General features: G+C 47.4%; 1 protein-coding gene across 1 annotated transcript; it reads left to right on the top strand.

Annotated features, from left to right (window-relative positions):
- The first annotated feature begins 298 nt into the window (after window positions 1-298).
- PRPS1 (phosphoribosyl pyrophosphate synthetase 1) lies at window positions 299-16,544 on the top strand. Its single transcript, XM_075896709.1, has 7 exons — window positions 299-599; window positions 5,476-5,659; window positions 6,075-6,173; window positions 8,374-8,498; window positions 13,196-13,369; window positions 13,933-14,092; window positions 16,376-16,544. Exons 1-7 carry the CDS (start codon window positions 478-480, stop codon window positions 16,466-16,468), a joined length of 957 nt encoding a protein of 318 aa, XP_075752824.1. The 5' UTR covers window positions 299-477; the 3' UTR covers window positions 16,469-16,544.
- Window positions 16,545-17,913: the final 1,369 nt, after the last annotated feature.

Raw genomic sequence — 17,913 nt, forward strand, 5'->3', positions numbered from 1 at the left:
TAAGGGGAAGAAGCTCCACCCACTGCCAACTCACCGCCCAATAGGAGGCGAGGCAAGTTCTCCGCCAACCAATCCCCATCTCCGCGCCCCAAGCCTCGGTGGCACTGACTCGCCTCTAACCCCGCCCCTTCCCCTGCCACGCGCCTCTAGAGGACCGCGCGCAGCCCCTACTCCGTTAGCAACCGGCGGCGTCGGCTCGGCCGTTGTGTAGGGAGGGAGGGAGGGTCGCGCGCAGGTCCCAGCGTGCTCTCAAACCCCACCCACCCACCAATGAGGGGCGGGGAGGGGCGGGGCCGGAGGTGGCCGGGGAGGTTATAAAGGGAGGCGCGGCTGGCGGGAAGGGAAGATGGCGGAGTAGACACGAGTTGCTGTCTCGTGCTGTCCCCGGCAGCCCCCCCCGGTGGGAAGCGGCGACTGGAGCCCGCAGCCCAGCCCGGCCCCGCTGTCAGGCGGCGGCGGGAGGAGGAGGCCGCCGCGATGCCCAACATCAAGATCTTCAGCGGCAGCTCGCACCAGGACCTGTCCCAGAAAATCGCCGACCGCCTGGGCCTGGAGCTCGGCAAGGTGGTGACCAAGAAGTTCAGCAACCAGGAGACATGGTGAGAAGGGGCCGGAGGAGACTACAACTCCCGGCATGCCCCGCCGCGCGCTGCTTGCGAGGGCCGCGCGGCCGCCGCGCGGGGTCTGCTGGGAGTTGGAGTGCCTTGGCTGGGACTGCCGGCCTTTGCAAATGGAGTCCGGCCTGAGGCGGGTGAGGGGCGCTGCCCCCCACTTCCCCGCGCCCGGTGCTGGGGGGAGGGGCTGGGCCAGGGCCCAGCGTCCTTCGGACGTTTCTAGGCCGCTGGAGCGGGAGTGTCCGTGCCTCGTGGGAGGCGAGGCTGGGCGACGCTCTCGGCCGCTGCCTCTGCTGGCTCCTCCGCGGCCGTCCACATGGTCCGCTTCAAAACCGCGCGGCTGGCTGGCCTGAGCCTGCAGGCAGCTCTGCGCCTGAGTCTGCAGGCAGCGCTCCGGCTGCTGCTCGGCCGCCAAAGGGCCAGGCTCTGCTGGACACTAAGCCGCTCCAGGGCCACGTGGACACAGAGGGAGCGCTGGCCAGTTGTTCCTTCGAAGGACTTTGCTGTGTGGATGCTCTTGAGCCTTAACAAGGAAGCCACAGAAGCTTAATTTGAGGAAGGCTTAATTTGAGAGATTGACAAAGTAATTGGCGCACTCTTGGCTGGAGGGGTGGATGTTAGACAGTGAGCCCACACTAGTCACTGCGGCTCTAACCCTTCCAGAGGCTTCCACTGAAAAAACAGATTGCCATATTGTTCCGCAGGAACATGGCATGTTTGACCATAACACTGAGCGAGGGGTGTAATTCCTATGCTAGTGTGAGCATGACTATCTGTGTACGGGGCTGCAGAAGCATGGGGTCTGATAGTGGTGCTTTGCTTACTAGTGCTGTGTGCAAACCCACGTGAAACTGGGTACCCTCTTGGTGTGGCTAAACTGTGGAAGAGCTGTGTGTAGGTTGAAAGTAAGCATGTAAATGGTGAGGGTTATGGTGACCCAGGCCAGGTGTGTGTGTGAGATGATGCAGCCCCATGGGATGGCCAGAGCAACCCCCACCAAGGGGAAGGTGAGGTGCTCTAGCCTGACTGCCCCTCCACTTTAACTTAACAGTTCACTAATTAAACAGGATTTTACATCCCTACTTGAAAGCTGGCCATGCTTGCCAGCAGAAGTTGGTCTAATAAAAGATATTACCTCACCCAATTGCTCTTACTGATAACTTGATATTATGGGAGGCAGAGGGGTTGGTTTGACATGAACTAATCTGAATACAGCATACTTGTTCAGTAACTATTACCTCACCCAATTTCTCTTACTGATAACTTGATATTATGGGAGGCAGAGGGATTGGTTTGACATGAACTAATCTGAATACAGCATACTTGTTCAGTAACTATTTGTGCCTTGCCTCCTAGTTTCTATTCTGCCATGCTTCATGCTATAAGCAGCATGGTGGAAACTTGAAGACTGTAGCAAATTAGCACTAAATAAAAACTGTTTTTACTTCTAGTTATTGTAAAAATCCTTGCAATCAAAGAGTAGACTAGTATAAAGTTTAAAGTTTTGAATATCAATAGAGCATGATTTTCCAAATGAAAGGATCATTAGGGTGTGGCTGGTGCATCCAATCACACTGAAAAGCATCTTCTAGAAGCTTGGTATTTTTAGCCCCTAAAGGGTGTTGACATTTAAAGTCTTATGGTCACTTAGCAACCCATTAAGGTAACTTGAGGTGGTACAGACTTAGGTCTTTGGGAAGTGAACTGCTTCCCTTGTTGCAGACAAGATAGTGAACTTTTGATTGTAGTATTGTAGCCATGTTGATTTCAGGATATTAGAAAGACAAGGAGGGTGAAGTAATATATTTTATTGGACCAACTTCTGTTAATGAAAGAGATAAGCTGTCAAGCTCTCTGAGCCCTTCCGGTCATTGTAAGCTCAAAAGCTTGTCTTTTTCACCAACAGTAGGTCCAATAAAATATTACCTCACCCACCTTGTGTGTCTAGAGAACTTTTGAGTTTAGTTTTGAGTGTAGATAACTAAAATGTTCTGGCAATTCTCAAATACCAATACTACATCTAAAATTTTTCAAAGCTCTAACATCTTCTATTTCGCTTCATGCTGTATTCTTTGTCATTCTTAATATTTTCCTGAAACAGCAAATGAGTTCAGGGAGGAAGATCTAATATGCAGTTATAAAAACGTGTTGGCTCTGAACAGGATCAAATAAGAATGTTGTTTTTTTTTCCTGAGTCATGTCATGTAAATTCACGGAACACACAATTTAGTACTTGCTTACTAAAAATGTGGACCATAAGGATCCTGTTGCAAGGGCTTGAGAAGTAAGAGTCTTGTAAATGTTTTTCAGGCTATACGAGAATGGAACACACAGACATATTAGGAAAATCAGTATGTCTGTTTTCATTCTATGAATATGGGCTGTAAATGAGAACCCAATGGATAGGTGGTTTGGATGAAACTTGTCAAAGATAGGGGTTTGTTTACTGAATTACAGCTCGTGTCATTACACTGACTCCAGAATTGTGTGTCAAAGCTCTTATCCTTCCAGCTGGCTGATCGAGCTCTTAATATTAGCAAATAATGCCGACTGCACAAGAATAATACAGATGCTTTTTCCTCCTCATCAGCCAGTAGGGTGTTTACCTGGGGTGGTGAAATTGTCTGCCTAATCAGTTCTTCTTGGCGTTTAACAAAAGATCAGCTGATCTTACATTTGTGTCTGAACTATAAAATTAAGAGACAGGAAGTTGGGAAATGTGTGCAGGGACTGAATGGGAGTGTTATTTCCTTTTATGAAAATTTTGGTATACGATAAAACTGCATATAAAATTGAACTGACCTCAGCGTGACTCACATAATCTCTTGTAGCCACTTACCCCTTAATAACAACCAATATCATTGGCTATAATCCAAAGCGAAGCTTCCTCCAGAATGGCTGTGTCTAGTACAGATAAGGTCAAAGTTGTCCTGTTTTTCGCTCCATAGATTCTGGGATTTCTAGCTACTTCCAGTGTTTCTGGCTTGTTCTCTCAACGGAAACATTTTGGAGCAATCTGCTGCCACATTAGGCCTACACAGCACTTCTTCAGACTTCAGGTTTGATACAGATGCCACTGCCTCATCTCCCTCTCTGTTGTGGGGCAGGCCTCGCTGTACATTTTTCTAAAGCTGTCTGGCCATTTGCTGCTGGCACTGGGACCTCTGGCATATATTCAGAATCCCTTCATCAGGGATTACTGTGAATTACACCCATGAAGAAATTAACCCTGAATGCTTTCTTAGAACAGGATGCTGCTTATGCGGGTAACCTGCTCTTAAATGTTAGTTTTATGTTTTTCTGCCCTGTGGGCGCTTCTAAAAATCTGGCTCGGGACTTGCTTTGCTGATGTACCATCATTGTTTCCTTCTTTAAAAGAAGCCTGGTGTAAGTAAAATTATGTTCAGTGTTTCTCCTGTGTGAGCTGAAAGAATTTAAGCACTCTTCAGGGTATTAGGAGTACATATTACTTAGAGATCTAAAATAGAAGCAGTATGTCTTTTGCTTTATCAACTGAATCAGTGTATGTAATCAAAGTAAGCAATGTAAAATACAGTAGTTTCTAAGTATTAACAGACCCTTTGTTGCTAGCAAATCATTGCCATTGTTGCTAATAAACAAAAGGCAGGTTTGCAGGGCTGCAGCCGGGGAAGGAGGTACAGTACTAGGATGTGCTTTCCCTGGCTGTAGCCCTGCAAACCTGCCTGTGGCAAGTGGAAGTGCAGCCTGGGTGCTGTGGCTCTCTGTGGGAACAGGGCACCAGGGTCTCACGAGGCTCCATTGTACTGCTCCCAGAATTTTCTTCCCTGGGTGCTGTTCTGTGACATGGCACAGCCTGGAGAGCGAGGGGAGAAGGAACCATGCAGCTCCAGCATCAGGGCTGCAGCTCCCCTCCCCGCTACTGCCCTGTCTACAGCCTCCCCTCACAGCTCCTTACCCTCTGGAGCAGTCCGCATGCAGGCACATTCGCCTGGAACAGGGGTGGGCAATAATTTTTCATCAGGGGACACTTCCGAAATTTTTGAAGGAAGGGGCGGGGCCAGGACACTTCCATGCTTCCCTGTCCCCTGGCCCTGATTGGTCTGTGGGCCTCCAGTCTTTGCCTCCCTCCTTCTCCCCCTCCCCCTGGAGAGAATCCCCAGCTGTTCTGAACTGCTGGCAGTTCCCTCTAGGTGCCCTCAGGGTGGAAGGAGGCTTTGCCCTCCCACTCGCCCTCACCCCCAGGTCAGTTGGGGGTGGAGGGAACATGTGAAGTCTGCCCCTGCACTGCAAAGGAGCACTGCACTTAGTCACCCAACAGCTGAGCAGCAGCTGGTAGTTAACTCTAAGTGCTGAATTCCTTGCAAGGCAGGAGGAGACCTAGCGTGCTCCCCCAGGCCTTGATTGGCCTTGGGATGGGGGAATGGCAGGCCCCGCTGCAGGCAGGATCAACCTGCTTGGTGGGCTGCATCCAGCCTGTGGAGGCCCTTTTGCCCACCCCTGACCTGGAAGCAACATGGGAAGGTATATCTCAGCCTTTTCTTCCCTGGCTTCAGTATTGCAAAACTGCCAACAGGTGGAACCTTTCTTCAAAATAGTTTTAATAAGTGGCATGCTGTTGCCAGGATGTGAATGCCAGTAATATTAAATATTATGGGATGGGATTTACTATTAACTTGGAAGTTATTGCTACTGTATTGGGGTTACTTAAGCAAAATCTATTGGACAGTTACTGAGCAAATAACTGCCTTTCTGGGAGTCGTTTGATAAGTTACTAAGTTGCATGGAAACTGCTGATGCAGGCTGCTTGCTGTTAACAAATTGTATTTGGTTTGTGCTTTTTATTTCACTTGTTGTTTTTTTTGTCTCCACCTCCACCTAGTGTGGAAATAGGTGAGAGTGTGCGTGGGGAGGACGTCTACATTGTGCAGAGTGGGTGCGGTGAAATCAATGATAACCTGATGGAGCTTCTCATCATGATAAATGCCTGTAAGATTGCATCTGCTAGCCGTGTCACTGCAGTCATTCCATGCTTCCCTTATGCTCGCCAGGACAAAAAGGACAAGGTAATGCAAACAGGAGTTCCATAAAGGAATATGTCCATCTAGTCTCTATCCAGCAGCCAATGCTTCAGAGGGCAGTGTGCAAAGTGCATAAGCAAGGCAGGGGAAAATGATTTTAGCATAGTCAATTACTTTTTGAGCCTGACATTTGCCAACTTGTATCATAATCTTTGGAACTGCAGATGCTGTCTTGAAGTATATAAATGTCTATTCCTTTTGGAAGCTTAACAAGCTATTTTCCTTCTTGGAGGAAGTGTGGGTGTTCACGAGAATTGGCAGTTTTAATTAAAATCGAAGTATATTTTCAGACTTTCAGGCAATGATACCCTGAGGGAGAGGCTGAAATGTATTACTACTTGTAAACCCGCAAGTGAGTGTGCTGTCATCCAAATTAACATGGCTTTTTCTTGTACTTCAGAGTCGAGCCCCAATTTCTGCCAAGCTGGTCGCAAACATGCTTTCTGTGGCAGGTGCTGACCACATCATAACTATGGACCTACATGCTTCTCAGATTCAGGTATGAACCAAAACACGGGAAGATGATGTAGACAAGCAGATGATGCTTCTACTTCTCAGATCTTAACTGTGGGATGATGTAGGGCAATGGCAAGCAGTAACTACATCCTTAGTTTGTTACATAACACATGGGCTACGTCTAGACTGGCCCCTATTCCGAAATAGCCATGCTAATTTCCAACTTTGGAATAGGGAAATCCGCGGGGGATATTTAAATCCCCCACGGATTTCGCTATTCCAAAGTTGGAAATTAGCATGGCTATTTTGGAATAGGGGCCAGTCTAGACGTAGCCATGGTCTTTTATAAGTAAAACTGTTGTTCTTGATTGACCAAGCAAATCAAGGCCATGTACTGAACTTAATGATATTTCTCTGTCCAGTTTTAATGTAACAACTTTTGAACATCACACCTGATAAATACAGAAATTTGGGGGACTGTTTTAGGCATTAATGGGCAGAATCCTGTTGATTTAGGTGAAAATTGGTAAATGGAGGAGTTGGGGAACACAGAGCCCCTGGCATCTGGTTTATCAGAACTACTGATTTCAACCAGGCAGGGATGTCAATGTTTAGTTGTGACGATGAGGCCGGGTTCCCCCTGGTCCTGCAGCCCCATAGCAGCAAGAACAGACTCTGCCAGCCAGTAGACTAGAGAGGGTTTATTGCTTTTCCAGGATACAGCATAGCACAGATGTGATGTGCTTACAGGGGTTAGGGCCAGGATGCCTCAGACCCCTTGGGTTAGGGGTCCATTGCCTCCCCTAGACCCTCAGCTTAGGCTGTTTCCTTCATGTTTCCCAGCCAGCCACTGCCTGGCTCCCAGACCCTGCCCCCAAACCAGGTGTTCGTCTCCGCCTCCCTCCCTTTGTCTCTCCCCTGGGGAAGAGCCCTGTCTCTCCCCTGGGGAAGAGCCTTGTTATCTGGTCAGGCTGGTCCTAGGTATCTGGACTAATACACATGTGATGAGTCAGTGGGAATCACACATCACTGCACAGGGGGACACCTGGTTACAGAGCAGACAGCCCCCCACTACATCACAGTAGTCGACTACAGGATTAATCAATAAACCTGGTCTTATTGGTTAATCCTGTTGGCTACGTGCATTTCTCCCCCCCACCCTTGCCTTGCTGCCTCTGTATCAGAGGCAGCAAGGTGTGAGCTGGCTTGTAAGGAGTAACGGTAACGGAGTAACAGTAGTTCGAATTAGAAAGCCTAATTCAAACTACCTACTCCGTGCCGCGTGTAGCCGCGGGCACGGAGTCCGCACTAACGGGGATTTAAAAATGGCGGCGCCCGGCAAGATGCAGATGAAGCCCGGGATATTTAAATCCCAGGCTTCATTTGGAACTTCGAATGACTACATTAACCACCCTAGTTCGAACTAGGGTGGTAGTGTAGACATACCCTCAGCAACTATCTGCTGTGCTAATAGATGCAGTTAATGTCCACATAAGGTCTTTGTGAGCATGGGACTGGTTTCATGTTGAAAATCAGGAAAGTGCATGTAGAGTTGTAAGGAACTAGACTACCCGATAAGCCTAGGCATATTGGGTAGTCGAGTCACTATTCGTCCAGTTCCCCCCTAACACTGTCTCCATGTGGGAGATAGGGGAGGCAGAGGCACAGCTGGGGAAATGGTGTGAGTGGGGACCGAAGAGTCCCCGCTCGCACAGGGTCCCAACTGCTGTGCCTCTTCCTTTGAGATGTATAAGAGCCGCCCGTGGCTCAAAGGCAGAGGTGCAGCAGTCGGGACCCCGCACAAGCAGGGACTGCTTCAGTCCCTCCTCGCACCGGTTCCCCGTTGGACCTCTTCCTTTGAAATGTACCAGTGCCAAAGGTGGTTCTTGTACATTACAAAGGCAGAGGTGCAGTGAGACAGCGAGCGCTCCCCTTATCGGCTAATTGAGCTGATTAATCAAAATTTAACATCCCTAAGTACATGACAGAAATTAAAAGGAAAGGGTGTCGTTCCTCATCTATGGAGACAGGAAAGATGAGATTTTGCATTAGCTTTCTGTGAATTTCAACAATTAGTGCCATTCTATTAAGTGGAAAAGACAGCTGAATAATAGTGCTATGACAAGGCAGTGGTTGGGTGCCTGATTATATTCAGTGTTTCTATTGCTTTCTGCAGGTCTGTCTTTAGTATTTGACCTTCAGTTTTATGCAGAGTATATCTACTCTTGTTTGTCTTACGACAGGGTTTTTTTGATATCCCTGTGGATAACTTGTATGCAGAGCCTGCTGTACTGAAGTGGATTAAAGAAAACATTGCAGAATGGAAGAACTGTACGATTGTTTCACCAGATGCTGGTGGAGCAAAAAGGTGAGATGTTAAAAGCACCAGAACTGAGACTTGTTGACAGTAGTACGTCGTCACACCCTCTTAAATTAAATTAAATTTAAATTTTTCCTAGCAGTCTCAAAATTCTAAAAACTGAAGGGGTTTGCTACTTAAACCTGCTTCCCCAAAACCACAATCAATACTTCCTTTGGTAATTGGCTTAGAGTAACCTGATATGCAGCCCAAGAGAGTTAGAAGGCTGATGTTGAAATACGTTATTGGAAGTACATGGATACTTGAAGTGGGTTTCTAGAAATTATATTGCTTAGACCTTTCATAGTCCGTGCTTGTTCCTCAAACTGTAAAGTTGGTGCGTATTCCAAGACACAGGTCAATTGGCTATGCCTGATTATTTAGAAAGAGGGATCGGAAAAGTGCAGCTTTGTGTTAAGCCAGGAATTTTCAAAACATCTGCTGTATGATGTTATATGAGTGGCAGATAAAGATTTCTGTGCTCATTAGTGCAACTCTGCTTTCCATAGCAGCTATAAATGATAGAACAAGGATATGTTCTTAAACTGATTCGGGAATATTTCCCTAAATCATACCCAAATCTGTGTTTACTGCCAACCTCCCATTTTACAAACTGTTTATTAGAAAGTAATTACAAAACTGGGAGTGCACTGCAGTGTGGCCAGATGTTTTGAATATCCACTTCATCTTACTATTAGCTATTTTTAGAATTCACATTTAAAACTATTGATGTGGCCTGTTAGTACCAATATCTGGAATGCCAAACCCAACTACAGTAAACTTCCGATAATCCGGCGCCTTTAGGACCCAGGGGGTGCCGGATTATCAGATATGCCGGACTATCAGAAGGGGGGGGCTATGAGGGGTCTGGAGTGGGGTGGGGGGATGCTATCCCAGACCCCCTCATAGCCCTCCCTTCTGATAGTCTGGCTCTGCCGCAGGAGTCCCTGATTCAGCTGCTGCTGGTCAGTTTCAGCAGCGGCTGAATCAGGGATGCCTGCAGCAGAGCAGCTGGAGTGCTGCCGGGTTGGTCCGGTAGCGCTGACCCTTGGCGCCGCGAGACCAACCCGTCAGCACTCCAGCTGCTCTTGGGGACGCCTGGGGCAGAGCAGCTGGGGTGCTGACGGGTTGGTCCCACAGCGCCACTCCTCGGCGTTACTGGACCAACCCAGCAGCACCCCATCTGCTCTGCCCCAGGTGTCCCCAAGTCAGCTGCTGCAGAAACTGATCAGCGGCTGACTCCCGAAAGCCAGAGGCAGAGCTGCTCTGCCCCGGGCTTCCTTGAGTCAGCCCTGGTCAGTTTCAGCAGCGGCTGAATCAGGACGCCTGGGACAGAGCAGCTGGGGTGCTGCTGGGTTGGTCTGGTAGCGCCAAACCTCGGCGCTGCGGGGACAACCCAGCAGCACCCCAGCTGCTCTGTCCCAGGTGTACCCAAGTCAGCTGCTGCTGAAACTGACCAGCTGCTGATTCCAGGAAGCTGGGGCAGAGCAGCTCTGTCTCGGGCTTCCTGCAGTCAGCCGCTGGTCAATTTCAGCAGCGGCTGAATCCGGGACAGCTGGGGTTCTGCTGGGTTGGTCCCGCAGCCCCGAGGGGCAGCGCTACTGGACCTACCCGGCAGCACTCCAGCTGTTCTGCCCCCTGCTTCCCGGATTCAGCGCTGGTCAGTTTTAGCAGCAGCTGAATCGGGGAAGCTGGGGGCAGAGCAGCACCAATGGTCCGGCTGCCAGGAGCACTTCCGGGTTCCTGATGGTGCTGGACCATCAGGAGTGCCGGACCGTCAGATGCCGGACCATCGGAGTTTTACTGTAGTTGTAATCTCTGCATGAGATGTCCAGAAAAATTACATCGCAGTCTCAAGTTTTGTGGCCACAGTTTTCTTTTTGTAGTAGGGAAGGAAGTATCCCCGTTCGGCCAATGGGGTGGCATGGGCCCACAGGCTAATGATAAAGTGGCTTACCGGAGGCTGCACAGAGTCTGACAGAGTGGAGGTTACTGGTTGTCAGTACCATACCCCAGCTGAGTAGACAACGGTAATTTCTCTTGGAGCCCTTGTTTAAACATGAAAATTTGTGAGAGTTTAGCTAATAGATTTGGTTGAATTCATGAGAACCACTGTGTGGGAACATTCAGTTTAAACTACGCTTATTTTGATTTAATCTAAAGCAGTGTTTCTATGCCTTTTGTGCTGGCAACCCCCTTTAGACTTAACGAATGCAACCTCCGACCCTCAATACCATTAAGTAAATTATAAATAATACTCCGTGTAAGAAGAGGAAAGCTCTAAATGTGAATTCAGAATGAATGTAATCTGTTTTAAATAAGCACGTTGGTGTAGCCAAGAGGGGTGTGACACTAAAGTCTGACCTGACTAAATGACACTAAGGCCAAAAAGCCAAAACAGGTTTCAGACACCGCATAATTTAGGTACAAAATAAATACAATTCTGTTGAGAGACACTTATTGTGAGATTTGTCATTGTAGAATATAAACCAGTGCGTCTCGGTCTTTCCACGCTGGGAGCCCAAGCTACAAAGCTTAGGGCCCATTCAATTTTGCTGTTAACAGGACCTCCATATAATAAGGAATGGGCTCCAATTCTCTAGGAATTTTTCAGTGCAGAAATACATAGCACCAACTTATGTATCCCAGTCACATTTATCTAAGCAATAAATACATCCCTGTTAGAACTGAAGTTCTCAGCTGGGAGCCTGGGCTTGGAAGACTAGGGGGTCTGCAACTTGGCTTTCTGGAGGAAACTGATTCATGGGGCTGATGTGGAAGTTGTGGGCTCCAGGTTGCCCATAGGCCCTTCTGTAAACATTTGCTTGGGTTAGAAATTTGTTTACTTAAAGCGTAAAGCTTTAAGCTGAGATCCTAAATAGTGTAGTGATAGACACATTAGTAAGTGCCTTGATGGACAGATTACATAATTGAGCTACCTTGGGCCTAATCAGAGTTAAGTTAATTAATTTGACATAAATGTACTATTGTTACATAACACTTGAGTAATGGCTGCTGTCCAGTGGCAGTGACAAGAGACACTAACACCAAAGCTATCTTCATTGACCAAGGGTGTTTTTACAGTGGGATAACTAACAGAGGTCAGCTATCTTGTTACAAAAACATACTAGAAATAGAGCAGTTGAGTGTTACTGCTAGGTAAACTAAGCAAGGTCAGTCAAGGGGGTAGTGGGGGGAGGAGTATAGTATAGTTCTGATCTTGCCTAGCTATACAAACACTATAACTGCCTTGTTTTCCAACAAGATAAGTAGTGTTTTGTTGTAAACCACTTGTACAGTGGGGGGTAGGGAGGAGCCTGAATGTCATTTAGAAATGTATAGCTATCTTGGAAAGGCAATCAAACAATCAGCTGTTACTTTCTAACCTAAAGTTAGCTGGTGTTCAGGTTTTTTTAAAACTCCTTCCTCCGTAGACTGCAGCAATGATGAGTTTACTGTATGGAAGGATGTTGAAGCTGCTGTCGTGCTTTCTCATTAGTTTAGATTTGGCTTGCTTTGTGTGGATTCATAACCTGGCGTGGTAGCTCTTGGTATTTGGAAAAAAAAATACAATTTCTGGTGTGTGACTTCGAGAATATACAGGTTGTACCTCCCTAAACGAGGACTCTCTTTGATCCGGCAACATCCACGGTCTGGCAGCGGGGCTGCTGGCAGCTGTAGAACTCTAACCACGGCTGGGCAAGTGGCAGGGAGGCTAGGGCTGGAGCCAGAGGGCAGGGGGGTTAGGCCCAGAGAGCAGTAGGAGGCAGGGCGGGATAGAAGGCCAGTAGCAGGGGACCTTCCCTCGTCCAGAAAATCCCCAGTCCCAAGAGTGACAGACCAGGGATGTCTAACTTATGTATCCTATTAACCATGTGCTGGGCTAGGCAGAACTCCAGTTAAGTTTATGCCATGCAGAATTAACCACTTTGCAGCCCTTTGAAATGCAGACTATCAGAGGGGGGATTAAATCTTCAACAGTTAGTTGTAGTGAGATGACATTTAAATTCTTGTTGCTTAGCCCCAAGTATTGAGAGAGATTGCACGTTTCTGTTATACTATCCTCTGCTTTTATCACTAGGTCTTGGTTTTTATTCTCTACTGGGAAGCAAATTAGCAACATACTGGGTATCATCTCTAGGCTGTCTTTTTCCTTTTAATTTTCCACTTTTGCTACCACTAGTGAAATTATGCCTTATAGCAAATGGAAACTTTTAGCAAAAAATGTAATGTGGACAGAACCAGAATGGTGATCAAATAAGTTCACTTTCTTTGGCTGACTTAAGTCATTTTTTGGAAGTAAATTGAAAGCAATTCCTCTTGGGTGCTGAAGCTTTAGGGGTTTGTCAGCAAAACCCACTTTTTAAAGCTCTTGACAGACCAAAAAAATAAATTTTCTTTAATCTTAACCAGTGCAAATTATTCCTGAAAACTCCATCATAATCTGCCTCCCCCAATACTATCAGCTAGATCAGAGGCTTCTTACCAAGGCTGAATTGATCTTGAAAGTAGCTCCACCTTCATACTGCCTTGAAGGCAACTTATGTTGAACTAGAGGCAGAGAACACGTTTTCTCTGGATTTGTCAAAGACCGCAATATACTGGAAGCTGTGACCATTTAGTTTAGTTTATGGAACGGTTTTTCCGTCTCCAGTCAGTTTTCTCCATGAGGAAAGTAAGTGCAATCTCTCACTCTCTCTCCACAGAGTAACATCCATTGCAGATCGGCTGAATGTGGACTTTGCCCTCATTCACAAAGAGCGAAAGAAAGCCAATGAGGTGGACCGCATGGTGTTGGTGGGTGATGTGAAGGACAGAGTGGCCATTCTGGTAGATGACATGGCAGACACTTGTGGCACCATCTGTCATGCGGCAGACAAGTGAGTGAGAGGCTGGGTATGAACTGTACAGGATATAAACTTTGTACATTGTAAATAACAAAGAACAAAATGCCTGACGATGGGTTTTGGGGAAACAAGTGTTAGTTGCAGTGAGATGACATTTAATTTCTTGTTAATAAGCCCCAAGTAAGTACAACTGTAGCAGTTCACTTTTCAGGCCTCCATACAAATTTGCACTGGTTTTAAGTCTCCTTTAGTTTCCAAATGTATCTTTAAGTGTTTGCCATGCTACTGGCGGTCTAAATTCCGCAGGTGGAAGTACATCTTACCAAGGCTGTGGGTCTGGTCTTAAAGCCCAAGACTGTTTATATAGAAGCGCCCAATGATGTATTGAATTCATAAAACTGCTTCAACGTACATAATACCACAACTTGGCATTCCCCTTTATCTGAGACTGCTCCCTCCAACCGAATCCTTAACTGCTTGGGAAACGTCAAATGTAGCTACTTCCCATGTATTGTAGGGGCCCAACACCCACTCTTCTTCCACTGTCACCTGTTCAAAACGTGCCTTTTGACCCTTTCATATTTGTTCCCTTCTAGGCTTGTGTCAGCTGGAGCCACCAAAGTTTATGCCATCCTAACTCATGGGATCTTTTCTGGACCAGCCATTTCCCGGATCAACAATGCCTGCTTCGAGGCAGTTGTAGTCACAAACACAATACCACAAGAGGACAAGATGAAGCACTGCCCTAAAATCCAGGTGAGAGGCTACTTCGCTTTTGACTTGGGAGAAGGGGTGGATAGTACATTAGTCTGTCTGCTTGCATTTCTATTTGGGAAGGAGTATTGGGATGTAGTGCATATCCTCAGTCTTCTTAAAAGCGACCTACAAAGACAAAGGGCCAACTCTTTTTCCCTTGTGTGGAGACTGCCTGAAAGGTCATCTGGAAAGCTTTTCTGCATTCTCTTTTAGAAATTGAGATCTTGACTAAACCTGGCATCTGATATAAAGCAAGTAAAACCTGATTGAAGGGGATCTGATTTTTTTGGTTAGACCATGAACCACCAATTGGAAGAGAGAATCTTTAAGAGTCTAACACCCTGCGTTGGCCCTTTCTGTAAGCACAGAATTTCTGATCCTCGTGTGTGCATCCTTTCAAGGAGACCTGTGACAAAACTGGGAAGGTTACTTGCGGGGGACGACGACCCTGAAAAAGCTTCTTACAGAAAAGGGAGCACATCCATTTTTGTCGTCCTCTTGCATCACCTGTATCATTTCATAGGGTTTACAGAATTTAATGCTCACAGCATTTTACAAACATTAATTAAAACAGATGGACTAGAATGTTGGCAAATACCTTGTATACCCTGCTGCATGCATTAGCACTAGGAGCAGTCAGGGTGACCCACATCAGGCCCATGAAGCAAAGACAAAGTTACTTGAGTCTTGCACTCATAGTGTAAGGATCTGGAGAATGCAGGTGTTTGCAAACTCTGTCATCTCTGTGTGGTGATCTCAGAACAATTTATGGACACCAACTAATGAATCTAATGCCCCGTGTGGTTGGTATTAATATTTTTTTACTGATGAGGGAAGTGAGGCAATGTTTGTTTGCCCCCAAGCTTATATAGCAACTCAGTGGCAGAGATAAGGTCAGCATTCAGTGCTTCTAATTGTCATGCTGTGAGCACTAGCATGTACCATTGGGTTGAAGTTACATTGACTAGCAGGCATTTTCAGAAGTTCCTTAGAAACTTTAAAATTTCTAATTAGTTCCTGTCTCACTTGCAAATTGCTATCAGTGGGAAAGTCTGAAAGTTCAGTTGCTTAACTCAACATCTAGTTGTGCCCATGGTTGAGCACTTACCAAAATAACTGTCCAGAGTAGTTATGCGCGCTCTTCCTCCCCCCCCCCTCCCCCCCCCCCCGGGTTGCTCCCTCTTTCCACTTTCACAAGGCAGGGGGTTGTGGTGCAGGATGGAATAGGGGTGCTGACTATGAGAGGGGGCTAAGGGCTCAATCAGGTACTTGAGATGCAGAAGGGTTGAGAATGCAGGAGGTTGGGGTGGGGTTTTGGGGTTCTGGCTCTGGGAGGAGGGTCAGGGTGGTGGTGCGGGGTACTGGCTGTGGGAGGGGGCTCAGGGCTAAGGTTTGGGATGTGGGGTGCTGGCTCTGGGATGGGTATCTAGGGTGGGGTAGGAGTGCAGTGAGGAAGTGCTGATTCCAGAAAAGGACTGGGGGTTGCGGTGCAGGCTTCTGCAGGGCTGCACTTAACAGCGGAGGCTCCAGGTGAGCAGTGCAGCAAGGCCGAGGCAGGCTCCCTGCCCCACCCTAGCGCCCTGCACAGATACAAATATCTGCCTTCAGATAAACATCAGTATCCACTGATCCACAGGGCTCTGTTCCCAACAAACGCTACTGTCAAAGGAGAGGAACACTGTGCCACACCGCCCAGGAGCCAGTGCCAGTGCAGCTGTGCGACTACTAGATAGGAGGTTTGGGAGGAGCTGCGCAGGGCACTGGCTCCTAGGAGTGGTAGGACCATGCTCCTCTTCCTTGGCCGCAGCGTCTCCAGGAGCAGAGCCTTGCAATCACAGGGTACTGATGTCTGTTCAGGTTGACATTTTTATCTGTGCATGGCTTCGTGTGTTGCCCCCTCTGTTGGCACTGCACCCCTCATCTCCCATTGGCCACAAGTTTCCAATTTCTGATCAATGGGAGCTGTGGGGGGTGGTACTTGCAGGCAGGAACAGTGTGCCAAGACTTCGCCCTTCCAGATTCCTGCATCTCCCCCCACACACAAGGCTAAGCTGGCTGCTCCTGGAAACAGACTTGGGGTTTGGGACTGGAGCAGGCAGGGAGCCTGACAAGTGTCAATCGCAACGAACTGGTCGACTCCCCAGGCTTAATCAGTCACTCACGATTGATTGGTTGGTGATCACTGTGCTGGTGGTATATTTGTAGTGGTGGGGCTGGTGCCTTGAGCTACTTTAAGGCTTTACATGGTTTTCAACTAGATGACTGATATTTTTCCCCCTACAGGTGATTGACATCTCAATGATCCTTGCAGAGGCCATCAGGCGGACTCATAATGGGGAATCGGTCTCCTACCTGTTCAGCCATGTTCCTTTATAACAGATGCTGGCTGCTGCTTGTGTGGCTTTTTCAAACCAAAAGTTGTTCAGCTAATTATAAAGTTCATTAGAAGACTCTGCTTGTTCCAGTGCAGCTCTCCATAGCTCCTCTTCTGCACACATCAGGCTTTCTGAGTCTGAGTCTGAGCCTAAGCCAAGTTCAGGGAGGGATGGGGTGGGGTGAGGAGCAAACGTCTGTAATGCTCAAGCTCCTGCCAGTAGCATCCCACTGCAGTCTCCTCAGTAGTTTAAGCTTTCAGTAGAATTGAGTCAGCACTGCAGATCTGTGGAGAGCAGAACTGATGTGGTCAATTGCCACAACGTTCTTTTGGAAGGGAAATTTGTCTCTGGGGAGGTTAGACTAATTTGCATGCACGCCTGGATTTTTTTTGTATGGGAAGTAACTCACGAGCACATGCTTGCCTGGAACCACAGGAAGAGTCCAAGGGACTGCTGACCCACATCGCTTACTCCGTACGCGACAGAAGCCCTTAACAAGTTGCTATAAAAGTCTTGTCTGCTGACCGTGTTTCTGATGAGAAGTGAGGCACTACAGGGTGGGATGAGCAGTTTCCTCTTTCAGAAGGTGATTTAGGACCTGTGTTGTGCAGTGTGTTAAAACCCTGAATTCAGATTGTTCTACTGAGGAAACTTGTCCTCTAATTTCCCCTTTTTTGCCACTCCGTTAGTGAGTCTAGCCTTCCTGACCCTTCACTGATATGGACGTTTCTTGGGCATGCATCTGCAGAGTAGATTAACATGGGCTGATGTGTTTACTTCCTATTAGAAGTTTTTATTTCCATGCATTTTAGCCTGTTCCGTTACGAAGTTTCTGATGTATTTTGTTCTGGTTGCAGTATTTGCACCCACCTTTGCTCTTTAATGTGGCCAATATCACAGTTGGCCACCTCTGCAATATTCTCTTTTCCCCCCTCAAGGAATCTTGGGAATGTTAATGGAGGAAGAGAGACTTTAGAGGCCTTAGGAAGGGCTAATGATGGCTGAGTCAGCCAGCTGTTCTTCATGTAAGGCACTCAGTGATAGGTCAGGCAGAGACTTGTGCCCTCTGTATCTGTTGTTGACACTTTCGCAATGTCACACTTAACCCCAGGCAGTAACTTTCCTAATGCAGGAAGGGAAGAAACAGTCAAGCTGTCTCAGTGCTCCTGCCTGTAGAATAGGCATAATCCAAAACTTGAATGCATGGTAGTTGCACCATCCCACGATAAGCAGTTTAAACCAGTCTTTCCTGGACTCTTACGGGGTAGCAGACCAAGCTGGTTCTTGTATGCATTCTGCTTTTATAAACAGTCTTGTGTATCTTTGGAGATAGGGAAGGAAGTTATTCGGAGTCACTTGTATCTACAGCCAGTGTCAGTCGAGGGATTTAATGGGTGAGAGATAAGCATCGCTACCTGGAAAAATCTGGCTGTCTAGGTTTGGAGT

The sequence above is a fragment of the Pelodiscus sinensis genome, chromosome 13, assembly GCF_049634645.1.
Source record: "Pelodiscus sinensis isolate JC-2024 chromosome 13, ASM4963464v1, whole genome shotgun sequence".
Taxonomy (NCBI): Eukaryota; Metazoa; Chordata; order Testudines; family Trionychidae; genus Pelodiscus; species Pelodiscus sinensis.

Bases quoted from the DNA above. Each gene is read 5' to 3' on its own strand.
- PRPS1 (XM_075896709.1), top strand. From the start codon at position 478: ATGCCCAACATCAAGATCTTCAGCGGCAGCTCGCACCAGGACCTGTCC. The intron at 13,370-13,932 runs GTGAGTGAGAGG...GTTCCCTTCTAG, and splicing joins ATCTGTCATGCGGCAGACAA to GCTTGTGTCAGCTGGAGCCA. The intron at 14,093-16,375 runs GTGAGAGGCTAC...TTCCCCCTACAG, and splicing joins AGCACTGCCCTAAAATCCAG to GTGATTGACATCTCAATGAT.